A 26,515-nucleotide genomic window follows, 5' to 3' on the forward strand; every position below is an offset into this window, starting at 1 on the left:
TAGCGACTGGCGCTCGGAGAAGGGCCCCTCTTCCCCATCCCTCATCACCAGCTTCCCCCAATTTGGGCAGACCTTGCAGACTCCCTGTCCAAGCAGCTTCCCCCAAACCCGGAGGTCCCAGCGCTGCAGAAGCTCACCCTGAGGCCCAGTTAGCAAAAGGTACCCAGCAAATCCAACCCAGAAGGGGGTGAGGTGAAGTCTCCTTCATCCGAGGCGCAAACATGCCCACCGGCCCTCCTTTAGAGGCTCTCAGAAACACATGTTTTCAGCATTTTAGAAATTTTCAAAGTAACGAATAAACGCATCCTGCTTGTTTACCAGAAAAAACGGTGCATTACACGTATGGCCAAACCTCCCTCGGCTCAGCCGGCACCCCCTTCCATCCCTACTCCTCCCGCGCCGGCTCCGCGCTGCTCCCCAGGAGCTCACCCCGCTGAGGCCTCGACCATGGCAGGCCCCCGGGGGTCCGCCCCTGGCCCCACGACCGCGCCCACCCCACCCCGGCTGTGTCCCCCCCACCCCGGCAGTCTAGCGCGCTGCGCCGCGCCGGCGACAGAGCTCGGCTGGTGCCTGACGCACGTAGACGCGAAGTAAAGGCGGACAAATGAAAACGGGCGGCGGCGTCCCTCGCCGGCGCGGACACTCTGGACTCCCCTCTAGGTGTCCAGGTCTGCATTTCCCTCGTCTTCAGAGGGTCCTGTCCCACAGCGCGCCCTTTTGTCGTGGCGTCGGCCGCACTGGCAGGTGGAGGTAAATCCCGCAGGGCCTGGGCCTCAGTCAGGGACGACCCTACAGGGGCGCCTCTCGCTAGAGAAAGGTGGGCGCGAGTCTTCACCCCAGATCACCTTGCGGGGGTCGACACCGGGCCTGTCTGCGCCCGCCAGCTCCGTGGCGTCTCACCTCGCCACCCTCCCTCCCGGCTCGAGGGGCGTTCACACGCTTGCGGGCGGAACAGCGCGAACCCCCGAGCGGGTGGGCGGCCGCCAGGCCTGGCCGCCGGCCCTAGCAACCGTTGCTAAGGGGGCGTGGCTCGACCGCGCGGAGCCTGGAAGGTTCCCGAGACTCATGAATATGTGCACTTTCAGCAGAGGCCCCGCCCCCGTTGCCTTGGCGCCCGGGCCCCTCAACCCCGAGGCCGGAAGAACAACCCCGAGTCAAGGCGAGCGCCCGGCGGAGGAGGGTGCCCAGGGCCAGGCCCCCGGGGTGGGGGCACCGGGCCGACCCATCAGGTGAGAGCCCAGGGCGCCTTTGGGTCCCGGGCCGCAGGCCCAGCTATCTCCCCCGTGCCAGGGAGAAACTGCGGCCGAGGATGAAGCAGCAAATCCAGCGGGGTCCCAGGAATACCCCAGATGTCAAGTCTGGCCCCCTGGGGACCCAGCCCACATCCCCTGACCAGTGCTCTGAGGGGTGCACAGTCACCGGGACAGGAGAGACCCCAAGCCCTGCGCGGGGACCCAGAGCCCGCGGGTTTCCAGAGTGGAGAACTAGGAGGGGAGCCAGCCCTGTCCTCAGAGGGATGGCGGGTGGAGGGACACAAAGAGCCCACAGGCCAGGCCAGGAGTTGGCATTAGCCCAGGTGGTGGAGGGAGAAGGGCGCCCTGGTGTCCAGCTCCAGGAGCTCGTGGAGCGGCAGGGCAGGATGGGCTCAGGGCTGTGACCAGGGCAGACAGGTCCAGCCAGTGATGGGTGTGAGGGGACAGTGTCTAGATGGAAGCCGCAGCCTCTCACCCAGGCGCTGCTCCCAGGAGCCCAAGCCCCTGGGCTAGATAGGACCCATTCTCTGGATCTGTGAACAGGACCTCAGGGCAGCTGCTGTTGGGCGCAGAGAAAGAGGGTAGTGCCCTGGCATCCGAGGCCACAGCCCGGTCACCCCCCACACCTTCCCCTTAGCCCAGGGCTGGCAGCTGGGGGGCGGGGGAGCTGGGCAGCCTCTTCCCAGGGGCCCGTGGTGGGGCCCTCCTTCCAGGTTTGGGGGCCTGTCACCAGCTGAAGGAGAGCCGACAGCAGAGGAGCATTTGGAAAGAAATCCTGGCCAGAAACTCCATGAGGCCCTGCAAGCCCTTAACCTTCTTGGATCCTTGGTGCAGGGTCACTTTCCAAACAAGGGACATGGAGCACAAGGCCCAGTCCTCACTCCCGCCTCCTCATCAAAGCCCAGCCGGGGTGCGGGTGGCTCTGGATGTGGTGGAGAGGAAGAAGCTTGAGTGTACCCCCAGGAGCCTGATACAGATGAGAGCAGAGGCCAAAAGCTGCATCTGCCAAATTCGCTGATTTTTAGGGGAGTGTTTAGAGCCCCTGTTCTGGACACTGGCCCTAGCAGGCGAGCGTCCTCCCCACACAGAGCCCATGCTGTCTTGGGGCAAAGCCCTCAACTAGGAGGGTCCGTCTCATCAGGATGTAAATCCAGGAGATCCTGTTGTGGCTCAGTGGTTAACAAATCCGACTAGGTACCATGAGGTTTTGGGTTCGATCCCTGGCCTTGCTCAGTGGGTTAAGGATCCGGCGTTGCCGTGAGCTGTGGTGTAGGTTGCAGACAGGGCTTGGATCCCGAGTTGCTGTGGCTGTGGTCTAGGCCGGTGGCTACAGCTCCAATGAGACCCCTAGCCTGGGAACCTCCCTATGCCGTGGGAGCAGCCCGAAAAAGGCAAAAAGACCCCCCCCCCAAAAAAAAAAAAGAAGGATGTAAATCCAGGAAGGGCAAAGGGCAACAGGGAGCCCAGGGGTGGGGTCGGCAAGGCCCTGACCTGGGGGGACGGGGCAGCCAGGGTGTTCCCAGCAGACTTCTGGCTCGACCCCCAGAGATGATTCCAGGGTCTGGGGCGAATCTTTGAGGAGCAGAGCCAGGTGAGCCTGTGCGGCAGGTGGACCTGAGACATACTGGCGAGCCTCCCCTGGGGTCTGGGCGTAACACTCAAGAGGACAGGACGCCAGGGAGGCCAGCCTACAGGGGGATAGTCCAGAGCAACCGGCCAGGGCCCACTTTGGAGAGGGTGGAGGTGGGGTGGAGAGAAGTGGGAATTCGAATGAAGGCCAGGTATCTGCATTGGAAGGGCCAAGAGGGACCCAACATCGGTCACCCGCGTGGCTGTCTTCCTCGTCAGCCAGGCCAGGTCACTATCAGGAGGTCAAAGGGACCTAAGGGCCAGCCCCAAGGCTGATGGCCCTACCGCCCCTGCAGCTGCTCACCTCCGGGCCCTGTGACCTTGGCCTAGCCTGTCCCAGGTCCCTTGGGTGTGGTGGCGTGGCCAGGAGGCCCACCCGACTCTGTCTTGCAGGTGCCGCTTGGGGCCACATGCTGCCCTCTTGCCCAGATGTTTGACCTACGGTGGGAAAAGGCAGCTGCCTCCAGGTGAGGGGCCGCAGGGGTGGGGAGGGGGGCCCCCTAGACTGGGACACCATCAGGTGGAGAAGGCCACACAGCACAAGGCCTGAGATAGAGGCTTGCTGCTGTCACCACAGGCAAGTGAGCAAACGTGACCCGGCTGCAGCTTCCCCAGCTCTCAGCCTACATGGGCCTCAGAGTGGAGGCAGGAGCCCAGCAGCCCTCGCTGGGCCCTGAGGACGGCAGAAACCCAGGGTGGGGTGGGTGGCCTGCCCGGGTTGGGGGTGAGTCCAGGCTGAGGGAGGGGACTGCAAGGCCACCAGGTAGGCTGAGCCTCTGGGGCCAAGGCAGCCTCCCAGGCTTGCTGTGTGTAGGAAGGGTGGAGGGCTGGGCGGGTCTCAGCTGGGCTGTGGACCAGAGGAAGAGCAGACTTCTCAGGTGTGCCCTCTGTCTACACCTGGCAGGTTGGATGTGAATGGATCAGGCCTGGGACAGGGCCCATGGGCCTCGGCCAAACACAGCCACTGTCCAAGTGCGGGAGCTGAGCTGGCTGGGCCTGCACAACCCCTGCCCCCAGATCAAAGACCGGGGCAGCCATGGGGGCGGCCAGAGCCAGCAGCTGGGGGAGGAGCACCTGGCGCCCACCCGGCTGGTGAGTGCAGGGGGGGCTCAGGCCGCGGGGGCCTGTGTGGCTGATAGATGCTCTCAGCTCCACTCTGTCCCCTGTGCCTTCTCTTCCCTTGGTGCCAACCCTGCTGCTGGTGACAAAGACATCCTCAGGCATTTGAGCCACAGAAGGGCCCCAGCCAGGCTCTTCCACAGATTTGCTGAGCACCCACTGTGTGCCAGGTTCCAGGAACCCTTCCATGGACCAGAGAGAAAACCCCTTGTTCTGTGGGAGACAAGGTGACAGGCCATCAGAGTGCATGACCGACAGAATAAATGAACCACGAGCAAAGGAAGCAAAGGGTGGGCTGGCTATGTGGGCGCCCTGGGGTCCTACCGACTGTGTCTAGGGCACCATTAAAGCCTTTCTCCCAAACCTGGGGTACAGGGTCACCACCCCTGCCCTGAGGCCCAGCTGGCTCCCACCCAGTCACCTCAGCATGTTATACCCTGTACCTCCCAGCAGCCTGACCCCTTCCCTTTCTGGCCACACTGAAGGCCCGGCGCTCCCCCAGTGCCCCTTCAGCCCCCTACACACTGGCACTGGGTGAGAGGCACACGGGGAGGGGACCCCACCAGCACTCAGCTGGAGGGAGCCTGGCTGCCTGAGACCCCCGCTTCCTGACCAGCTGGAGAAAGGTCCAGGCCTGGTGGCTGCAGGTGGACGGGACTGGAAGGGCCCGCCAGCCCCTCTCCGCCTGCCTCTGGAAGCCCTGTGTGTGTGCCGCTCTCCAGCTGTGCCTCCAACGCCTGCAGCTCACAGGGTGCTGGTCCAGCATCCAACCATCAGGACTGCTCCCTCCACCCCCTGCCACCAACCCGCTGCACAGGCCTCTGTGCTGGGGACGTGCCTTGATTAGAGCCACTCTGTCTGCCAGGGGCCTCCCCATTCTCCACCAGCTGCTGGCTGGAGAGCGAGCCTGCCTGTACGAACACAGCCCAAACACTGCTGTTTCTGACGGCCAAGGTCAACCTCATCCAGCAGGGCCCTCCAGCTGTCAGCAGGCCAAGACCACACGTGCTTTCCAACATGTGTGAGCCCCGTGCATGCCACACCCAAAGCCACACCGGAGGTCATTTCTGAAGCATTTCTCTCTCTGTAGACTCGGCCACTGGAACCTGGGGGGAGTCTCAGGCCACCCGGAGCATGTGGCAACCAACTTTATCCCCGAGGCTGAGCCTTCCTGGGTCATTCTGATTCCAAGCCCTTCTTAGTGTATTACTGATCTGAGTTGAGAAACCAGTGTATGTTTCAAGCCCACAAGTGCCAAAATTCTTGGGCCGCACCCACAGCATATGGAAGTTCCCAGGCTACAGGTTGAATCTGAGCTGCAGCTGCAGGTCTACACCACAGCCACAGCAACGCGGGATCTGAGCCGTGTCTGTGACCTATACGCAGCAGCTCACGGTAAGGCGAGATCCTTAACCCACTGAGGGAGGCCAGGGATCGAACCCACATCCTCATGGATACTAGTCAGGTTCATTACCACCAGGTCACAACGGGAACCCTTAGAGCCGCTTCTTGTGGTGCCTCACCAGTGAGGCATGGCCAGCTCACTCTGCCACATCTTGCTCTCCCCCAACGTCACGAGTTCACTGTGTGCTTCTCTGCCGTCCAGGATGCTGCAGGAGACCCTTCTACCAAAAATCCCCTTGTCACAGGACACGGGTCTCCATCTTTCAGCTCCAGTCACACTCATGTCCCTGCCACCTCCCTCCAGCCCCAAATCCAGTGTCTCATTTTTCACTCCTTGTTATGGTAGCTATTAGCACTGTGTTTAGGCCCCAAGCTTTCTAAGGGTCAGTTATTGCTCTAATGCTGCTGTGTAACCGACACTCCCAGACTCCCTGGCTGCTGGTACAAGCATACCGTCCACAGGTTTGAGGGAGGTTCGGGCTCTGCCACGCTCAGCAGAGGCTCTGAGCTGCGCTGGGTCTGTTCCATGGGTCTTGTTTGGACACTGGCACCCTTCTGAGCAGGCTCTCCTCTGGCGGTGGCACCACCAGCCACACGCCGTTACCACCTCTGCTCCTGTCCCACCACACGTATCGCCCAGCCAGAGCCGATCGTGGGCGCAGTCAGTGGGGGTGAGACAGGGAGACGGTGCCAGCCTCATGGCCAAAGGCAGGACTGTCACGAGGGGATGGGGGTGTGACTGCTGCCCAGTCCCCAGAGCTGACTCCTCACTGACCTTTGCAGCAGGCCCTGGCTCAGGCCGGTGACCTCCGACAGGTGAGCGTGCTGGAGCTGTGCGTGGACACCCGCAGGAACAGCCTAGGGAACTTCGGTGAGAGCCCCTCCCTGCCCACTCCCGCCCCAGCACGGCCAGGCGGCTCTCAGAGGGGCCGCTTGTTCTGGCCTTGCCCACCAGTCTCTGGTCTGTGACCCCTGCACCCCTCTCTCCAGGGACGGAGGCCTCAATCTCAGTGCCCATTCTTGAAGGGAGACAGTAGCTCAAAAGCCCTCTCCCGGGCTTTGGGTGCCCAGGGATGCTGGCTGGGGTTCCCCAGCTCTGGAACCCCCATGTGAGCTAATGGAGGAAGCTCTGGTCTGGGGGTGCCTGCAGTGCTACGGAAGGTGACTTGGGGGCAAGACCCAAGCTGTGGCCACACCCACGCCAGTGGGGCTCCCCACCCTCTGGAGTCCAGTGGCCTCGGGCCTCTGTGTGGCCCTGTGCTCTCAGGCGCCTTCTGCACCTGGCCCTGCAGGTCTGTGAAATTCATGGCCCCAAGGCTGCCATGGGTCTTGTTTGGACACTGATGGCCTCAGAGCAGCCATCGAGTAGCGGGGGCCAAGGGGTGCAGAGGAGTGGGCTGGAACGGGGGCCGGGGGCAGGGCCTGAGGCTGAGCAGCCCTCCCTGTGGCCCCACAGGGGTGCACCTGCCCAACCTCAGCCAGCTGAAGCTGAACGGCAGCTGCCTGGGTTCTCTGAGGTGAGCACCTTCGGGGGTCCTGCCCTGCCCTGGTTGGGCCCTGCAGGGGCTGGGGGAGAGCTTGGTGGGGGTGAGGGCTCCCTGGGAATCCTGCTGGCTCCAGCTCCCTGCCCTAATGCCCACCCTTCCGCCTGAGTCTGTGCCACACGTGTCGCATCACCCACTCCTGGTCAGTTGGAGGCACGGGCTGAGGGTGACCATTGCTGCCCAGAGCCTGCAGTCAGGGTTGGGCTGTTCGCATCAGGCTGTGTGGCTGACGAGGTCTCCAGGGACCTTCTGTGGTGCCCAAAAGGCACCCACTGCCCTTCGGCAAAGGATCCCCAGTCGGCGAGCTTGGGCGACTCCACACCAACCAAGGCTTGGGGGTTTTGGGCGTTCTCACGCCTTCCTTGCAACCCAGGGCAGTGTCCCTGCTCTGGGGGCCGGGAGCTTGCCTGGTCAAACCGGTCACCATCAACCCTTGTGCCAGTGAGGAGAGCAGATGGGCACAGCCGCCGCTGAGCAGGCCAGACCCCAGTGCCCCTGCTCTGTGAGACACAATAGCATTTTAATAATTAACTTAAAAGACGAAATTGAAAACCGAGGCCAGATTGAGGTTTCGTTTACCTCACTGGGCTGGAAAGAACAAAGCTCAAGTGATGTCAGAGATTCTTTGGGTGTTGGAACAAAATGGGTTTCAGGAACACACTGCAGCCAGGCAGCCATCGAAGGCAGCAGGATCCAGTCCCAATTCTAGAAAGTCCTCCTGATGGTTTTGTTTGTTTGTGGTTTTTTTGCTTTTGTCCTTTTTAGGGCTGCACCTTCGGCATATGGAGGTTCCAAGGCTAGGGTTGAATCAGAGTTGTAGCTGCTGGCCTACACCACAGACACAGCAACGCCGGGTCCGAGCTGCATCTGCGACCTACACCACGGCTCACAGCCCCACCAGATCCTTAACCCACGGAGCGAGGCCAGGGATCGAACCCGCAACCTCATGGTTCCTAGTCGGAGTTGTTAAGCACTGCGCCACGACGGGAACTCCCTCCTGATGTTTTAAGTGGGCTGTAAGTGTCCGGTCATTTCCAGACGAGATGGTAAAGGTATTATTAAGACCTTTATAAGCCTCTGGTGGTGTCTCCTGTTCATACTGCTGCTTGGCAGACACACAGCAAGAAGAATTGGCTACGACAGTTGAGCGACTAGAAATGGAAACAAAAGAGATCCAAGACTGAGTGGCCCCGGCGCAGCCAGAGATGAAGCCAGGGACCCCCGGTGGACACCAGCCGCCAGGGCTCCTGCCCAGGCCCTGAGCCCGCGCACAAGGGAGAGCGATAGGCGATGGAGATGGAAAATCACATTTACTCCTTCACTACCAAGGCTTACACGTGAGCTCAAAGAACAGTACAAACACACAGAAAATAGGGAAAATAAAGGGTGGAACCATGAAGGGAAGTGGAAAGCATCACAACGCTAAATATGGCGTTCCTTGCGGCCGCGCAGCAGGTTCCGGGGCCAGCTTGGTGGCTCCAGCAGCGCAGGTTCGATCCCTGGCTGGAGAACGACCACATGGTGTGAGTGTGGCCAAAAAATAAATAAATACCAATTAAAAGTAAGCTCAAAAATAAACAGGATGCACATTTGTAACAAAGCACAATAGTTATAAAACAAAAAATCCATTCCAAGAAAAAGGAGTCATACATACATTTTATGAAAATGTGTTCTGCTCCTTGATAACAGCCCTGAAAAGTGTAAGGAAACGTGAAGTTTTCTGTTGTGGAATCCTGAAACTTGCCCGCATCGTGTTTGCACATGTCTGTGAAGCGAAAGGGAATAAACATTTGTAGAAGAAAGCTGATGAAACGGGACCGTCCCAGTGGTATCAGAGCTTAGCTGCTGACACAGACACTGCGGCCGCTAAGCAGAGAGTCGCAGAGGCTGGAAGGGAAACCCGGAGCGTCCCTGCCGTCCGCTCATCGGCGGCTGATGGAGGATTCGGCCCGAAGGCATCGCTGACGGGAAGACGCTGGCGCAGCCTCCGCCAGGAGCGCCGCGTGCGCAAAACCACCAGGAGCGTCTCTAAAACTCACCACCTCACGTGGAAATCGTCACACCCGACGAAAGCAGTTCTCGGGACCGTTGAGAGCGGGCGGGCGGGGTCCTGTCCTTGCCTCGCTGGCTCCCCGGTTCTCGGAGCAGCGGCGGCGATGGCAGGCTCCGCGCGCCCCGCGCCCCGCCCCCGCGCCCCGCTTGGCGCGGGCCAGCCCGGCCGCCTGGAGCTCCGGGCGAGCTTAGGAAGTTGGGCCACACTGCAGGGTCTTTTCCGCCTTTTCCCCTGTCGGCTTTTGGGGTCTCGCTTGTCAGCCTTTCACTGTCGGGGCTTGCGCCTGACTCCGCTGGGAGCTTTCGCCGTGGCCCGCGGTCTGCGGTGCGCCCAGGCCTGTGCGCCACCGCGTGGGGAGGCAGGTTGCCGGCGGCGGCTACCCAGCCACCCGCAGGGCCTCCCGTTCTGAGCTCTTCATCCGTACGGCTTTGTGTTAATGTGATAACATCTGATGCCCTCATCTTTTTTTTTGTCTTTTTAGGGCCGCACCCGCGGCCTGTGGAGGTTCCCAGGCCAGGGGTCCAATTGGAGCTACAGCTGCCAGCCTACACCACAGCCATAGCAACACAGATTCCGAGCCAGATCCTTAACCCACTGAGCGAGGCCAGGGATCGAACCCACAACCTCATCGTTCCTAGTCGGATTCGTTTTTGCTGCGCCACAACGGGAACTCCCATGTTTCCGTCTTTTAAATAAGTTCTTTTGTATCATTTTTATTAGATACCACGGATAAGTGCCATGGGTCTCTTTTTTCTTTGTGGCCACCCTGTGGCCCATGGAGGTCCCCGGCCAGGGATCAGATCCAAGCCACAGTTGTGACCCACATCACAGCGGTGGTCAGGGCAGATCCTTCGCCCGCTGTGCCAGGTCACGGGTCAAACCTGCGTGCCGGTGCTCCAGAGAGGCCACCCTTCCCGCTGCGCCACGGCGGGAATCCCAGCATTGGTCTTTGTCTGAATCGCTTCATGAATGTGACATCCCTGGTCCCTCCGTGCTGCTGCAGATGGCATCAGTGCATCCTTTTATGGCCGAGTGCTCGTCCATGGTATGTGTGTGCCACATCCTCTTTACCCACGCCTCTGTTCGTGGACGTTTAGGCTGCTTCCCTGCCATGGCTGTTGCGAACAGTCCTGCGGTGAACATCGGGGTGCGCGTCTCCTTTTGAACCAGAGTTTGCTCTGAACCCTCACTCTTGCATTTGAGTTTTACAGTCATCTTGGTGGGTTTCACGCACCATCGTCTTTCTGGAGTCGGCGGGGGTGGGTTATCAAAATTCACGCGCTAATTTGGGTTAATTTTTAGGTTGTACATCCCTGAATATGGTATAACTTTCCATTCATCTGTTCTCTTTTCAGTAGAGTCTTTAAACTTCCCCCGTAAAGTTGTTCTCCTATAAAAGTTAGAATGCTTTTGACTGCAAGCTGCAGAAACTTGGGTCCACCTGGCCTGAGCTCCTGAGCAGGGAGAAATTAGTCACCCCTTCAGTGTGACAGGATCATGGGCCAAACCTGTCCCGAGCACGGAAGATCCATCAGGGAACAGAGCCGGTGAGAAGCCCCGTCTCTGGCGTGGACGAGGGTGTCCTGCAGGGTGTGACCCTGTGTCCCACGCAGGTCCCCTCACCAGGCTGGGGCTGCTGCAGCCACACTGGTGGCCTGAGGGCGTGAGTTGGTCTGCGGGGGTCGCTGAGCCGAGCCCCGGGTGCCAGGCGGCTGGCACAGCCGAGATCACCGCTCGCAGGTCTGGAGGCCGCAAGTCGAGACGGCCGAGGCATCAGAAGGCCCCCTGTCAGTATCGGTTCCTTCGAAGACGGAGGGAGAACCCCCGATTCCTCGCCCTGGGAGAAGCTGGCCGTCTCTGGCCTTCCTCGGCCTGCAGGCTCACCACCTTCATGCCCAGCGGCCTTCTTCCTGAGTCCATGTCCAAAGCGCCCCCCTTTTTTTTTTTTTTTTTTTTTTTTTTTTGTCTTTCTGTCCTTTCTAGGGCTGCACCCGTGGCATGTGGAGGTTCCCAGGCTAGGGGTCTAATGGGAGCTGTAGCCACCGACCTACGCCAGAGCGACAGCAACGCGGGATCCTTAACCCGCTGAGCAAGGCCAGGGATCGAACCCTCAACCTCATGATTCCTAGTCGGATTCATTCACCACTGAGCCACGACGGGAACTCCTAAAGTGCCCGTCTTTATAAGGACACCTGTGTACTGGATCAGGGCCCTGCTCCAGTGTGACCTCATCTCAGTGACCTATGTCTGCAGAGACCCTGTTTCCACATCAGGTCCCATTCTGAGGTCCTGGGGTGAGGACTCTGACACATGAATTTGAAGGGGCACAACTGATCCCGTAACAGAACTGTGCCCTCCGGTGTGCACCAGAAGAGCAGGGAGAAGGTTCCCAGCCTTCTCACTGGGTTTCTTTGGCCAGAGCTTCCTTGTGTATACACTCTCGTACACCGGCCCAGAGCAGGGGCCTGGGGGCATGATGGGCATGGATCAATCAGCAACCCCACCTGCACCCCGCTGCCCCTTGGGACAGGGCGGGATGCCATCCTCCTTGGAAGGTAGGACTCCCTGAAACCAGAACTAAATTAATCCCACATTTACAGTATTTTAATAATCACGCATGAGGTCCTGTTCGTGTTATTTTTTGATAGTTGCAAACGTCAACACTGTGTTGATTTAGAATCAATTTTTTTAAGTCGGTAAAACTATGGATTTTTATAAACGAGCCTGTCACCTCTGACAATACTGTACCTGTGCTTTATACTTACAGCAATATCGCCAAATGATTTGTTTTTTGTCTTTTTAGGGCCACACCTGTGGCATGTGGAGGTTCCCAGGCTAGGAGTTCAATTGGAGCTGTAGCCACCGGCCTCCACCACAGCCACATGGGATCCGAGCTGTGTCTGCGACCTACACCGTGGCTCACGGCAGTGCCGGACCCTTAACCCACTGAGCGAGGCCAGGGATCGAACCCGTGTCCTCACGGATGCTCGTTGGGTTCATTAACCACTGAGCCACAACCGGACTCCAGAATTCAACTACTGTGTGAATTCGCTTGCATTTCTGTACTGATGGCCACATCATCGGCAAGTCTCAAGCGCCGGCTTTCATTCCCATCCTCCTGCTTCTTCCTCTGTCTCGCTGCTTCGGCGGGACCTGCTGACCCGCACAGTGTCAGACAGAGGCAATGACGGCAGCAGGCACTTTGGTTTGTTTCTGATCTCAGTGCGTATGTGTCTGTTGACGTGATCACAAAATGATATTTCTCTATTGGTCCATTCATGTGCTGGATTCCGCTGATGGATTTCAGGGTTAACTCATCCTTACATCCTTTCAGTAACTCTACTTGACAAATTATTTTATTTTTTGTCTTTTTTTAGGTCTGAAGGTTCCCGGGCTAGGTGTTAAAACTGGCGCTGTAGCCGCCGGCCGACACCACAGCCACAGCAACCCCAGGTCTGAGCCGTGTCTGCAACCTACACCACAGCTCATGGCAACGCCACATCCTTAACCCACTGAGCAAGGCCGGGGATCGAACTTGCGTGCTCATGGATACTAGTCGGATTTGTTCCTGCTGGGAACCCCATGAATTATTTTAAAATCGTTGTGACATTACAACATTTGCTTATCAGTTTTCACATCTGTTTTCATGAGTGACAGCCCTTTAATGCCCCACCGGGTACGTCTCTGGTCCGGGAATCAAAGATTGACTCACAGGGCCTCCTCCCTTTTGTTGGTCTCCTCAACTGCTTAACTTTTGAAACTTCCCAAACCAGAAATTATCGTAGCAGACCGAGATTGTCTATTCTGTGACAGAACTTACTTTTAAAACTGGTCGCTATCCGGGGACCTGGCTGGGATGGGCGAGGAGGGTAAGGACCATTTAGTTTCTTCAGTGGCCATCAACTTTCCTTTCCTTTGGTACCAGCTTTGTCTAGGTTTTCAAGAATGTCGGCCTGGGGTTTGTCCATAATGACCTTTTGTGCTTGTAAAGGGCTGCTCTGGCCGCACTTGCTCCTCTTTTTAAATCCCATGCCGTGGGTGCCCTGCGCACCTGTTCATCCGTGGTCGGTCTTGCCGGAGGATGTGGTCTGTTAAGTTTTAAAGAATCAGCCCTGGGCTCCTAATCCTCTCTGAGGTTTCTCCAGTTATTACTAGCTTTTTTTTGCTCATGATCATATCTTTCCGTCAGGTGCTTTTTGTTATTTGCTGCTGTTCTTTTTTCTGACTCCTTGAGCTGTGTGCTTAGCTTAATGGTTCTAATTCTTTCACTTTTTTGATGCATATATTTAAAGTTCTTACTTTCTCTTTATGTGCAGCTTTAGGCAGGGTTCCACAAATTTTGTATGCTTTTTTTTGTCGCTGTCTTTTTAAGGCCACACCCGTGACATATGGAAGTTTCCAGGCCAGGGTCAAATCGGAACTGCAGCTGCTGGCCAACACCACAGCCACAATAACGCCAGATTCAAGCCACACATCTGCAGCCTACACCACAGCTCACAGCTACACTGGATCCTTTACCCGCTGAGCAGGGCAGGGATCAAACCCGCGTCCTCATGGATACCTGTCAGGTTCACTACCTCTGAGCCATGATGGGAACTCTTGTACACTTTGCTTTTTGTCATCAGCTCTAAGTATTTTGTAATTTTCCTATTTAATCTGAGATGAAGCCAAATCTGCTAATTATTTCCGAGTCTGTATCCCTCTATGGTAATAGGATCCCCTGTTTCCGGTGGGGCATGCGGCCATCCAAAGGCAGCTTGAGGCTCCTGTCCCCCTTGCAGCCACATCGGGCCCTGCATCTCAGGATGAACCACAAGCCACAAGGAGAAAGGTGTATGCAGACTCTGAAAAGAAGTGGAATGAGGAGTTCCCGTTGTGGCTCAGCGGTTAACGAATCCGACGAGGAACGATGAGGTTGCGGGTTCAGTCCCTGCCCTTGCTCAGTGGGTTCAGGACCCGGTGTTGCCGTGAGCTGTGGTGTAGGTCGCAGACGCAGCTCGGATCCCGCGTTGCTGTGGCTCTGGCGGAGGCGGGCGGCTACAGCTCCGATTTGACCCCTAGCCTGGGAACCTCCATGTGCCGTGGGAGCAGCCCTAGAAATGGCAAAAAAAAAAAAAAAAAAAAAAAAAAACCAGAAAAAGTGGAATGAAACAACACCACCACCACGGACATGAAGACAAGCTGGAATGAAATACTGCAGGAAAACCAAGGACGAGATTGTAGGAAGATGAGGTGCTGGAAAGGAACACCAATTCTCCGTGAGAGGAGTTTAAACTATCCCAGAGTCAGAGGGCGGATGGCCGAGGCCTGGCACCTGCGCAATTTAATGGCTGCTGAAGCAAACGGCAACAACAGAACGAGTGCTTGTAGCCTAAAGAAAACTTGTCAGATGTAAAAGAAGACCTTCATCCACAGGTTGAAAGAAAAAATTGAAACTGAATTGCCAACACTGAAACACACCCCAATAAAGTCACCGGACTTCAGGATTAAGACAGCCTTGGGGGCACCCAGAGAAGAGACCGAGACTGCCTTTAAGAAAAAAATAGGGAGTTCCCGTCGTGGCGCAGTGGAAACGAATCCGACTAGGAACCATGAGGTTGCGGGTTCGGTCCCTGGCCTTGCTCAGTGGGTTAAGGATCAGGCATTGCTGTGAGCTGTGGTGTAGGTCACAGACGCGGCTCCAATTTGGCGTTGCCATGGCTGTGGCATAGGCGGGCAGCTGTAGCTCGATGAGACCCCTAGCCTGGGAACCTCCACATGCAGCGGGTACGGCCCTAAAAAGACAAAAGGACAAAAAAAAAAAAAAAAAAAAAAAGGAGTTCCTATCGTGGCGCAGTGGAAACAAATCCAACTAGTGTCCATGAGCGTGCAGGTTTGATCCCTGGCCTCGCTCAGTGAGTTGGGGATCCAGCATTGCCGTGAGCTGTGGTGTAGGTTGCAGATGGGGCTCAGATCCCATGTTGCTGTGGCTCTGGCGGAGGCTGGCGGCTACAGCTCCGATTAGACCCCTAGCCTGGGCACCTCCATATGCCACGGGTGCGGCCCTAGAAAAGACAAAAAAAAAAAAGAAAAGAAACCAAGTTGCAGTGGCTGTGGTGTAGGCTGGCAGCTGCAGCTCTGATTCGACCCCTAGCCTGGGAACCTCCTGCATTATGCCACAGGTGTGACCCTAAAAAGAATAAAAAGAAAAATAAAAGGTATTTCTCAGACTTCTCTGTAGAAATACTCAAAGTCAGGAGACGGCAAAATGATGTCTATACAGCCCAGTGGAGAGAAGGTACGAGCCAAGAATTTCCTACCCAGCCAACATTTTTGAATGAACTAGAGACCAGGGAAGACAGTTGGCTTAGCCCATCTCGAAGGACACCCTGGCTGACCCCATGGGGGAAGGAGCTATCTAGCCCACCGGCACTGCAGCTGTCTGGCACAAGGGCAGCACCCCGTGCCAGGCCCAGGCCCTCCAGGGTTGGGTTGGGATGGACATTCTGCCCAAGGCCGGGGGGGAAGGAGGGGGCCCCTTCCTCAGCCTGGAGACCACCACAAGCCACAGTCACACCTGCTCCTGCACCTGAGAGCCTGATGTGGCTGGTGGCACGAGGCATGGCACGGCACGGGGCCTTCACGCCGCAGACACGGCCCTCCACCCCAGGAGAGCACTGACCAGCCGACCCTGCCTTCTGCAGGGACCTGGGCACGGCCCTGGGCCGCCTGCAGGTGCTGTGGCTGGCTCGCTGCGGCCTGGCGGACCTGGATGGCATCAGCTCTTTCCCGGAGTTGAAGGTGGGTCTGCGGCACCCAGGGCGGGGCGGGGCCGGGGCGGGGCCTGTCTGAGTCCCTGACCCCTGCCCTGCTGCCCCAGGAGCTCTACCTTTCCTACAACGGCATCGCAGACGTAAGCCCGCTGTGCCTGCTGGAGCAGCTGGAGGTGCTGGACCTGGAAGGCAACTGCGTGGAGGGCCTGGGGCAGCTGAGCTACCTGCAGCTGTGCCCGCGGCTGGCCGTGCTCACCCTAGAAGGCAACCCCGTGTGCCTGCGGCCAGGTCCCGGCCCCGCTGACACGGTGCGCGTGGGGGGTGCCGGCGGGGAGGTGTCTGTGGCTGCAACCAGGCAGCAGGAGACCCTGGCCCATCCCCAGGGCACACCCACTGCGTCTGGGGGCTCCTTCACCTCAGGCCCGGCAGCTGCCAGTGTGCCCTCCTAGGCCAGGATCAGACTCCAAAGGGCCACGCATGCACATGCCAGCCCAGCCCAGGCGTGTGCCCCGCGAGGCCCATGCACTTTCCAGGGAGAACCACTCGTGTTCTGTTCGGTCTCCACAGAGAGTCAGGTGCAGAGACACACACACTCACACACCCCCGTGCAGGCCCTAGAGAGCCTCCCCAGCCCCACAGACACGCGCTCACCCGCCAGGGCCAGGCACAGCCCGGGCTCACACCTGCCCAGCTGCAGTGGCTGCACTGGGCCAGAGCTCTGAGCTCAGGCAGCTCCACAGACCAGAGGGCACCACTGGACCCTGGTGGTGAGCCTGGAGGGTGAGAGCCCAGGGTCCCCACAGTCTCTCGGGTCCCAGAGTGACCCAGGCTGGCCCCGCAGCCTGGGCAGAGTGGGGCAGCATCATCAACCCCCAGCTCCCCTCCCCTGCCCCCCAGTGGGAGTGGAGGAAGCAGCTCCGGGACCTGCTGGCTTGCGGGCCCGCTGGACTCAGGCCTGCCACTGCTATCCTGCAGGTGCCCGAAGGCTACAACTACCGGGCAGAGGTGACGAAGCTCATCCCTCAGCTGCAGGTCTTGGATGAGGTGCCAGCCACACACACGGGCCTGCCGACCTCCCGGAAGCTGGACCAGGACTGGCTCATGGTGAAGCAGGCCATCAAGAAAGGCAGTGTCCTGGACAGCCCGCACCCCGGGCTGGGTATGTGGCCAGCCACCACGGCCCAGCCAGGGCTGCCCACCCAGCCTGGAGACCTCACCTGCCAAGCCCCAGCCCCCACCCACAGGCCCCTCAGAGAAGAGAGGGGCATCCTGGGTCCCCAGCCTGCCCACCTGCCCTCAGGCCAGCAGCCTCCCTACAAGCAGCACCTGGGGGTACAGGGGGGAGGGTCAACCCCCCCATGGTCCTGGGCCTTTGGCACATAGATGCTGGGGGGGGGTCCCCTCCTCTGTGCACAGAGTTCAGGTGGGGGTCTCCTGGGCTGGCTGGCTGGCATGGGCCTTGGTGACCTCTAATTTCGACCCGTGGGCAGGTCGTCCCCATGGACCCCCTACTTGGAGACTCGGCCCCAAGCTGTCCCCCCCCGAGATCCAGCCCTGGGTCCCCAGACCCTGGCCCCTCTCCCTGCTGGTCCCTGGAGGTCCCCTGCCTGAAGACCTTCTTCCCAAGGGCCTGGCCCCAGAGGATGATGCCAGCAACCTCACCCACGGTAAGTGACCCTCCTTGGCACGAAGCTGACCCCAGAGCCCCTCAAGCCCAAACCAGGTCTGGCCTCACCCTCTTCTTCAGGTGCCGGCCGGGTCCTCTGCGGGAACCCCACCAAAGCCCTGCAGGAGCGTCGGCACCAGGGCCAGGTACCCCTGCCCCCACAGCTGGGCCCACGTCCCGGCCTGGCGGTCCCTGCCCTATAGCCCCCAGCACTCCCGCACCCTCCGCAGCTCAGTCCTCCTGCCTCCAGGTACGGCCCAGCCAGCCCCCTCAAGCCGTGCCCCTAAACCCGCCCTCTCTCTTCCCAGGCCTGGGTGTACCCAGAGAAGCTGCCCCCTCACAGGCCAGAAGACCTGGCCACCGGGGTCTCCACCCCCAGGCCTGACCCCGTGGACAGCCGTGACCTCCGGGCCTCAGCCGGGCTTCAGGCCTTGAGGGAGCCACGCCTGCGGTGGGTGCTCCTTGTCACCCTTCCCCGGGCCCTAGCACCTGTGTGTCCCAGCTGAGGGGGCTTGTGTCCAGGACCTGCCTTGACTGAGTGGTTGCTGCTCCCCCAGGTGGCTGGAGGGGCTGGTCACGGGAGCCCAAGGCTGGGGTCAGAGTCTCCCATTTGGGATTTTGGCTCCAAAGAAGGGACAGGGCTGCAGCCTCTCTCCCTCCCCGCACCCCAGACCCCTTCCCCGTAGGCGCCTGGAGTCCGGAGAAGAAGGGACCACAGCCCCCTGGGGCCCCCAGAGGGCCCCTGAAGAACAAGAGGACGAGGCTGGGCCCGAGCCTCGCTCCAGACCCCCGAGCCTGGTCCCAGGTAAGGAGAGTGACCGCACACACCTCCTCAGACCAGCGGGCATCGACTCCGCCCGTGCCTCAGGCAGGCTCCGCCAAGATGGGCATGCCAGGGGGCTGGGGGCTCACAATCAAAAGGCTCCGACCCTAAGTGCCCCTCCCCTGTCCCAGGGACCATGAGGCCACCAGGGCTGGATGAGGGCGGGAGAGAGAAGGTCCTCCAGAGACAGGCGGTGTGGACGGAGGCCTGAGGGCTCCTGACTGAAAGGGCGCGTGGTCCCAGGAGTGGGCGCCCTGAGGGGCCAGGACCGTGAGCTGATGGGCCCACGGGGAAGTTCTCAGGGGAGCGTGGCCCAGGCCAGCAAAGGGAGGAAGGCCACCGGCTGGGCAGGAAACTGAGGCAGAGGGGTACTGCCCTTGCTCGGCAGACAGGGCCTGTGCAGGGTTTGGGACACAGACTTAAGCCGGGCAAGGCCCTCCCTCGAGGACACGGCCTTCGGAGTGACCATGGCTGAGTGGAGCGAACGCAGGCACTGTTTGAGAGAGCCCTCCCCCTGAAGGGCCCGGGAGGGTTCCTGGAGGAGGGGTCTGAACTGACCCGCGTTACAGTCGGGCGGGCAAACCCGAGGAGGGGGGCACGGGACTTGGGGGCAGCAGGTGTGTAGGCTCCAAGACTGGCCGAATGGTCCCCGGTGGGGTTAGGGCTGGGGGCATCAAGGGGGCCCGGAGGGAGGGAGCTGGCAGGCTGGGCTCTGTGGTGCTGGCTGGCTGCTGCCCGGGGCTGGGCCGGGGCGGGGAAGGTGGGCTCGAGACCCCTAGTGGAGGGCGGAGGGAGAGCAGGCAGGCGGCCGGCAGGTGTGGCTGGAGGGGCGCCTGGGCCTCCTACTCCAGTCCACCTCCAGGTGGGCACTAGGTGACCATGGCCGCACCTACCCAGTGTGCCCTCCGGTGGCTGCCAGGGCCTTGCACTACAGGGGAGATTTGGGCACAGGCCCAGGGCCACTAGCCTGTGAACACACCCTGGGGGATGGGACCCAGTGACCGAGAGCCAGAGCCCAGCCTCCCCCAGAGGTGGGTCCAGCTCAAGTAAAGGTCAGAGATCACAGGGCCGAGGGGCCACAGCTTCCCTGGGGAGCCCGGGAGGGGCAGCAGAGCGCTGAAGGCCTCTGGGAAGGAGCCACAGCGGGCACTGCAGCTGCTCCCGTGGGGAACTCCCCCAACAGTGACTCTTCGGGGGCTCTTGTCTGACATGCTGTCTCTGTCCTTCTTTTCCAGAGACTTCCAGGACCTTGGACTACAGCCTGATCCCCTCTCCGCCCAAGTCCCTCATGTCATCTGACAGGGGCAGCAGCTGGGGGTCCACAGATCTGCAGTTCCGGGGGCGCCGGCTTAGGGCCCTGGGGACTTTGGGGTCTGACCCGGGTCAGGGGCTGGCTGCAGTGACTGCCCTGAGAGCCCTGGAGGTGGCCTCAGGCCCCAGCCCTCGAGCCAGAGGATGTCCAGGCCCAAAGCCAGCACCAGATCCAGCTGCCAGACCCCTGGCCTCCGGTGCGTGTCACACCTGAACCCCATCACCACAGCCCAATCCCTCCCTAGCGCCAACCCCCACCCACTGCCAGGCCGGCCTGGGCTGTGGCCAGTGGCCCCAGTGTGGTCTGGGGAGCACCATGTGAACCCTGGCCTCACAGATCCCGGAGCATCTGGGTGAGTGTGGGGGAGGGAAGTGGGCCTGGCCCAGGAGAGGACCCTCCTGGTGGAGGGAAGTCAGGCGTTGGGACCGCCAGGGGTAGGCAGAGGGAGAGCCCAATGCCCCACCTCAGGCCCAGCTGGCCCCCTCTTCCATGCGGCCTGGCCTTCTCAGGAGGCACAGGTCTGGATGAGAGTGGGTTGGTCCCAGGCCCAGGAGGCTGGAGCTGGGCTCTGTCCATTCCCAGGCCGGCCCCCCGGCTGTCCCAGGGCGCTGAACCACCGCGGGGCTGCCGCGGTCCCGCGGGGAGGGGAGGCGCCTGCCCTAGGCCAGCCTGGGTGTGGCCAGGCCTCCCATCCCTGGTGGACTTGCGGGTCCCCCGGCGGCCAGTTCCCTCCTCGCGGGGCAGGCCAAACGAGGGAACTGGCCAAACGAATCATTTGCGACTCTCAGGTGTACAGAAACGCGGTTTACTTAGTAGGCGGCGTGGGTTCAATAAATTATGCACCTGGCACCGCCTGCCTCCGCGCTTTCTTCCCCGCATCGCCCGCTACAGTCACCGGGACGGCGCGCAGCGCGGGCCCTACACCGGCCGTAGAGAGTCCGCGGTGATGGGCGGGCAGCTGAGGAAGCGGAAGCCGAACCTGCTCTCGGCCGTGCTCTGCACCGACAGCGCCACCATGGGACAGCCGCGGTCCACGCGCTTCCGACACACCTGGGGGGGCGGAGCCTGAGAGGGGCCGGCTGGGGGCGGGGCCTGGGGAGGAGCGGGAGGGGCCGGGCCGCCCCGACGCCCGCCGGCCTGCACTCACCCGGACTTTGCGTTCCCTCCTAGGCTGGCGGTCCTCGGGGCCCAGCCCGGTCTCTGTGGGGGACCGTGGACGATGGTGGGGCGGGGTCGGCCGGCCGCCCTCTCCTGGCCGTCCGCCCCGCTCTCCGCGGCGCTCCCCACCGAGCTCTCACCCGGGAGGGCGGGCAGGAGCTCCGGGCGGTTCGCCACGCCCTCGGGCCGCGCTGGCACCTCCCGCTGGCGGAGGGGCTGGCCGGTGCTCAGGCGGGGCAGTTCGACCCGCGTCCTGGGGTGCGGGTGGGGGGTGCGGGTCGTGAAGGACAGAGTCGGTCCGCGGGAGGGCGTGGTCCCGGAGGAGACCGGGGCCTGGGAGGTGGGGACAGTCCTGGGAGGGGGTCTGCCGTCTTTGCCAAGAGTCAGGTCCTGGGGAACACGTTTGGACTGAGAGACCCGCGATCCGCACCCCGGCCTCCCACGCCTGGGCCGAGCCTCCAGCCTCCGACCCTTGCGCGCGTTTCGAAGCTGGGGCTGCTGCTCCGTGAGTTCGGCTCCGGGCCCAGCCTCCTCTGAGAAAGGACACCGATCGATGGACAAGTCGGTGTTGTCAGCGTATATTCTCGAGTCGGGGGCCACGCTGTACGGGGCCTGGTGCTGGCTGAGGACCTGTGGGGCCGTGAGGGGCGCGTGTTCACCCTCACCCCCCAAGGCCCGCCCGCCCTCCCCTCGCCCGGATCCGCACTGACCTCGCCTTGGGTGTTCAGGAGGAGGGTCACGCAGCTCCGGCTGGAGTGGAAATGGACGGGCCTCCTGCCCAGGGAGGAGCGCTGCTGCTGCTTGGTGTTGCTGGGCGCCTCGCCCCATACCTGGGGACGATGCAGGGGGCGGCGGGTGAGCACCAGCAGGGGGCCAGGGCGGGGCCGCGAGGGTGGCAGGGAGCGGGGCGCACCGTGATGTGGTGCCGTGGCGCCAGCAGCGTGCTGGGTGGGAAGCGGTACATGCACACAGGGACGTCCCGCACCAGCTGCTGCAGCACGAAGCCACCCAGATCGGCGGTCTCCTCCTGCGACTGGTTGAGGATGCGCACGAACCTCTGGTGGCGGCTCACTGCCGCGATCTTCAGCCCCACGGGTCTGGGCAGAGCCGGGCAGGGGCGCTGTGCCTAGACGTTCAGCCCCTCCCGAGTGGTCCCACTAGGAGACCCCTGGGCCCCCACCCTGGGGTAGGTCCCCGCCTCACCTTGGGTAGGTCCTAGGATGCTGCAGGTGGGGATCCTCACGGGACAAGTGGACTGTCATGCGTGGTCGGTCTAAGTGCGTTTTCCAGAGATCCAGAGGGACACGGCCTGTCCGGGAGGCGAGACCCTATAAGCAGCATCCAAACCTGGCTGGCAGCACCCGGAGGGTCTGTGTGAGGCCGATCCCAGGCAGGAGGGATAGCTGGACCCTGGCAGCTGAGGGCAGCAGAGGGCTGGCTGGCAGTACTTGTTTGAGGAGAGTGGGATTCAAGCCGGAGCACGGGGGCAGTGGCAGGAGTCCTCCTAAACCACCTACACCCTAGGGATGGGGCGGAGGGGCCCCAACCACCTCACACTGGGCTGCTGTGAAGGCTGCAGGATGGGCTGCTGTGAAGGCTGCGGGATGGCCTTTAGGGCTTGTGGCAGAGATCACAGCCCGGCAGGGGGGAGTAACCAGAGGAGACCGCCCCCATCCACCTTCTGATGGGGCCTGACTGTCCCCGCAGAGGCTCTGTGCCCGTGCTTCCATCTGCTCGGAAGTGTGGCCTGGTGCCCGGGGAGGGTCCCCAGTTACTTTCTGCATACGATAATGTGCAGCCGGCCCGCAGCTGCTGGAGTCGGAGCCAGCACCCCCGGAGCTGCTGGTGCCACCCAAGGGTGGGGAGCTCCACTCGACACTCTTGAGACGCTGCTCCCTGCGCCGACAGCACAGCTCGGAGCTCCGCTGGTCAGATGGTGTGGCTGGTGGGAGCTGTGGGGGTGGCGGGGCCCGGGGGTGCCTGCGGGCCAAGATCAGCTCACGGTCCATGGCTTCAGCTCCTGGACCCCAGGCCATCCAACCTCCATAAGGGGAGCAGGGCACACCAAGTTGTGGCCATGGTCCCTAGGGCCCGGCCGAGGAAAAGGGCTCATGGCTGGACAGAGATGGCCCCAGAGCCCTTGCCCTTCATCCCTAACCCCACCCTACAGATCAGAGAAATGACGTTTGGAGGGTTGGAGGGACCTGTCCCAGGGACACCAAAGGGTGGTCCACACCAGCCAAGGCAAGCCCTCCCTCCCCTCGTCCCCAGGAGTCCCCACCCAGTGGCGTTACTTTTGATCTGTGTTGAACTCAAAGTCGGTGAAGAGGTTGGGGTACCGGTGGGCGATGCTGTTCCAGTCCACATCCTCCAGCCGGAAACCCTGGCCAGGGAGCCACAGGCATGTGACCCTCCCTCCTGCAGGACCCTCCCCTCCTGCCAAGAACACGCCCGGAGGGCCTCGCCTACCTCCCCAGCAGCGGGGGCCGGTTGGCTCTCAGAGAAGTCGCTGGGGTCCATCAGGGTCTCTGCCGTTACCACCTGCCAAAGAGGACAGGAGACCAGCCGGCCGGAGCTGGGGTGAAGGGCCCTCCTCTGCCCAACACAACTCCTCCGCTTTGACCCCACGAGCACCTGAGGTGCCCTCCAGGCAGCCCGAGGGGCAGGTTTCCCAGGCAGGCAGGTGGGCTGGCTGGCAGGGTGGGGCCCCAGGGCACAGACTCACTTCCACACTGCCTGTGGAAGATCGAAGAATGCGGCCCACCCAGGAGGAGCGGGCCAGCTGCAGGAGGCAGGACTTCTGGAAGGCCTGCAGCTCAGCCTCCAGCTGCTGCAGCGTGTTCCCGGCCTGCAGAAGCCGCTCCTCCAAGTGCACCTCCTCCTGTTGGGGGAGGGCCCACAGGTGGGCAGGGCCTTTTCCAGACCCTGGTCCCTGAGCCTCAGCCCAGCCTGGGTCCCAAGCCCCACTCCCCGATCCCCCCGCCCCTCACCAGCTGGGCCTGTTCCTTCTGCTCTTTCAACTCCAGCATCAGCTTTTGGACCTGGTGTTGCAGGATCTTCTCCCGACTGCGCGAGCTCCTGGGGGGAGGGGCAACCTCAGCGGCCAGCTCGGGTCAGCAGCCAGGGAGGGGACGAGGGGACTCTCTTCATCGTCGCTGGGGGCCTGAGGGCACAGAGTGCAACCGGGCCAGGCCAGGGCAGGCCCTGAAGAGGTCTAGGTCAGAGGTGAGGTCCAGTTGGGTTCAGCACCCAGGAACATGTGCGGGGCTAGAGTCTGGGTGGGTTTTCAGTAGATTAGGGTGAGGGATCCGGGCCAGATAAGGAACCGGGCAAAGGTCAGCGTGAGGGTCGGGTGCTGGGGAGTCAGACTGGAGCCTTGGTCAGGTTCGAAGGTTAAGGTTGGAGTCAGACATAAACCAAGAGTTAGGGACAGGGGACAAGGAGGGGTGTGGGCCGGGGGACCAGCACCTCCCTGCTGACCTCTCTGGTGGAAGCCCAGCCACTTCCTGCAGGATACGGCAGCGCCGGGCATCCTGGTGGTTCTGGACGGCCCACCGCAGGGCCTGGATCTCTAGTTCCCACTGCTTCCACAGCAGCCTCAGGGTGTGGGGGTCCAGGGACTCTGGGGCCACCCTGTAATGCCACAGTCCCTCCCATTTGATTGGGCTCGCTGTCTGGCGGGTCCAGTCCAAGCCCTGAGCACCCCGCCCTGCCTCCTTACTGCAGATTGACGGAGAAGCTGGGCTTGGTGTCCTGAGGGCACGCAGGAGCCACGTGGTCTGCAGGTGGGCCAGCTGGAGGGTCCGAAAGGGCTGGGAGGTCCTTTTCCTCAGCTTCTTCAGCCTCCTGACAAGACGTAGGGGCCATCCTTGATGTCTGTGGGGCTGCTGAGAGGAGGGGTAGTGGGGCTATGTGTCTCATGTCCCGTGCGTGGGCACCCCTGGGTACATGGGCATACACACATGGGCCTGCACTACAGCCCCAGACAGCACGGCTGGTTCGCAGGGCTTTACGCACTGAGGCGTGTGTGTGGGGGTGGGCTCTGCCCTATAGGACAGCAGACTGCCAGTCACGCGGGTGTCCTCACCTGTGTGTTTCTGACTAGGAATATCACTTGGGTGTTCACACATTCCTTATCACCTTTGCTCTCCAGGCCCTGAGGCCCTGCCCCTCAGCCTAGCGCGAGGGTCCCCAGGGGTGCTCGAAATTTGCCAGTGACATCCCTGTCCCCTCAGGCCCTCTCCCCAGCACTCACCTGAGGCCTGAAATCCAAGTGGGCCTGGGGAGAGAGAGGCTCCATAGTGTTGCCATGGAAACCAGCACCCACGAGGGGAGGGGTTATTGTTACCAGGAGCCTCCAGGGAGACCCCAGACCAGGGCCCTGGGTGAACCCTGGGCCCACGTCCTGGCTCAGCATGAAGAAGCTGTGAGAGGCTGACCTACTGCCCAGCTAACCTCAGCAGGCCTAGGGGACAGAGTGACCGAGAGAGCCTGTTATGGTCACCCACTCAGCCCAACACCCCCAACAAACCCTCTTCCACCCTACGGCCTGACTGTGGTGATCAGTGGGTATTGGGGCCACTGACGCGCTGTGTGTCCACGGGCCAGCAGGATGGGCTTCCTGAGAATGTGGACCTCAGGGGGCTGAGCAAACGGGGTAGGGGAGAGGATGGGGTGGAGCCCTGAGAACCTGGGTGAGAGGTGGCTGAGCTCTGACTGGCAGTGGGCCCCCTCCTGAGCACCTCCCTCGGCTTCTTTGCCTTCAGCGGCTGTTTGCCTAACCCCCAAGACAGAAGCTTCACCCACCCCTCCATCCACCTCCATCACTTGAGCCACCACAAAGAGCCCTGGGGACATTTGCATAACAATGGCAATTGTTCCCTCTGCCCAGGACAAAGTGAGGTCGCAGACCCATGCCCTCCAGTCTTTGCCCCCACTGTCACCCTACTTTCATTCATTCAGACTTTCAACCTTTCAGCCTTTGCTCTTGTAGAGCTTGTGGTGGGACAGAAGACACCCCTCCTCTGCTATGGCTCAGTCTAATTGGGGCGGTACAGACTAAACGCTCTCACTGCTGGCCCGCGTAAGGAACACTGAAAGAGTGAGGGGCCCTGGCTGCTGCCCAGGCTTGGAGTCTCCTGGTGGGACAGCAGGGCTGGCCTGGCAGAAGAATGTGTCCAGAGCAAGGGCAGGCATTGGGCCCCACTGGGGGCAGGAAGGGGTTGGGGGAAGTAGCCTCAGACAAAGAGCCCAGGGCCTTTGTCCCGGGAAACCTCAGGGCCGCCCCCTCCCCCGCTAGGATTGTCAGCCTGGAGGTGACGACTGCGACCAACCAGCTGCACTCCCCCTCGCTAGGATTCCCCAGACCCCTGTGCGTTCCGACGCTGGCCTATCGGGCAGAGATAGGGGCGGCTCTGGCCCCGCAGCCCCTCTCACTCTGGGCTCAACCGCAGTCCCAGGCCGGCGTCCCCCCTTCTAGGCGAGAGACTCATCAGACTGGGCGGCTTCTGTGGAAGTCGGCTGGGGAGCGGGGTTAGACACCTGCCCCGTGAGCCGCCTGCGATGGCGAGCTGAGACACTCTTCCGCGCTGTCCGCGGACTTGGAGTGTTTGTACCCTGGCTCTGTCCGCCCCTCGGCGCCACGGAGCCCCGCCCACACCTGGGCGCCGCCGGGGGCGGGGCGGGCGGGGAGCCAATGGGGAGGGCCCGAGGCGAGGCACGGAGTAGGTGGCTAATGGGCGTTGGCGCGGGGCGGGCAGTGCGCGCCTTGGAGCCAATGGAGGATGGGGGGCGGGGCGCGCG

General features: G+C 61.4%; 2 protein-coding genes across 6 annotated transcripts; one reads left to right on the top strand and one right to left on the bottom strand.

Moving 5' to 3' along the window:
• LRRC56 (leucine rich repeat containing 56) lies at window positions 539-20,404 on the top strand. 2 transcript variants are annotated; one of them, XM_021082551.1, is made up of 13 exons: window positions 539-750; window positions 3,276-3,349; window positions 3,787-3,974; window positions 6,189-6,276; window positions 6,862-6,922; window positions 15,686-15,782; window positions 15,862-16,062; window positions 16,730-16,913; window positions 17,245-17,421; window positions 17,502-17,566; window positions 17,729-17,871; window positions 18,092-18,225; window positions 19,479-20,404. In XM_021082551.1, the coding sequence occupies exons 3-13, from the start codon at window positions 3,798-3,800 to the stop codon at window positions 19,766-19,768; spliced, it is 1,617 nt and encodes a 538-aa protein (XP_020938210.1). In that variant the 5' UTR covers window positions 539-750; window positions 3,276-3,349; window positions 3,787-3,797; the 3' UTR covers window positions 19,769-20,404. The 2 variants fall into 2 exon arrangements, with proteins under 2 accessions (XP_020938210.1, XP_020938209.1); XM_021082550.1 differs by lacking the exon at window positions 539-750 and adding an exon at window positions 1,068-1,229.
• Window positions 20,345-26,485, bottom strand: LMNTD2 (lamin tail domain containing 2). 4 transcript variants are annotated; one of them, XM_021082547.1, is made up of 13 exons: window positions 24,969-26,485; window positions 24,435-24,600; window positions 24,194-24,346; window positions 23,704-23,791; window positions 23,439-23,594; window positions 23,183-23,254; window positions 23,008-23,096; window positions 22,392-22,693; window positions 21,917-22,022; window positions 21,627-21,810; window positions 21,424-21,543; window positions 20,703-21,343; window positions 20,345-20,605 (listed from the first exon to the last, which is right to left on the bottom strand). In XM_021082547.1, the coding sequence occupies exons 2-13, from the start codon at window positions 24,578-24,580 to the stop codon at window positions 20,383-20,385; spliced, it is 2,280 nt and encodes a 759-aa protein (XP_020938206.1). In that variant the 5' UTR covers window positions 24,581-24,600; window positions 24,969-26,485; the 3' UTR covers window positions 20,345-20,382. The 4 variants fall into 4 exon arrangements, with proteins under 4 accessions (XP_020938206.1, XP_020938208.1, XP_020938205.1 ...); XM_021082549.1 differs by having other exon boundaries at window positions 20,703-20,755; window positions 20,854-21,343; window positions 24,435-26,485; XM_021082546.1 differs by having other exon boundaries at window positions 20,345-20,755; window positions 20,854-21,343; window positions 24,435-26,485.

The sequence above is a fragment of the Sus scrofa genome, chromosome 2 (assembly GCF_000003025.6).
Source record: "Sus scrofa isolate TJ Tabasco breed Duroc chromosome 2, Sscrofa11.1, whole genome shotgun sequence".
NCBI lineage: Eukaryota > Metazoa > Chordata > Mammalia > Artiodactyla > Suidae > Sus > Sus scrofa.

Bases quoted from the DNA above. Each gene is read 5' to 3' on its own strand.
- LRRC56 (XM_021082551.1), top strand. From the start codon at position 3,798: ATGGATCAGGCCTGGGACAGGGCCCATGGGCCTCGGCCAAACACAGCC. The intron at 16,063-16,729 runs GTGCGCGTGGGG...GCTATCCTGCAG, and splicing joins GTCCCGGCCCCGCTGACACG to GTGCCCGAAGGCTACAACTA. The intron at 17,567-17,728 runs GTACCCCTGCCC...CTCTCTTCCCAG, and splicing joins AGCGTCGGCACCAGGGCCAG to GCCTGGGTGTACCCAGAGAA.
- LMNTD2 (XM_021082545.1), bottom strand. From the start codon at position 24,634: ATGAGACACATAGCCCCACTACCCCTCCTCTCAGCAGCCCCACAGACA. The intron at 23,792-24,193 runs GTCAGCAGGGAG...CCCTCCCCCCAG, and splicing joins GCTGGGCTTCCACCAGAGAG to GAGCTCGCGCAGTCGGGAGA. The intron at 22,023-22,391 runs GTGGATGGGGGC...CCTCCCGGACAG, and splicing joins CAGTCAGGCCCCATCAGAAG to GCCGTGTCCCTCTGGATCTC.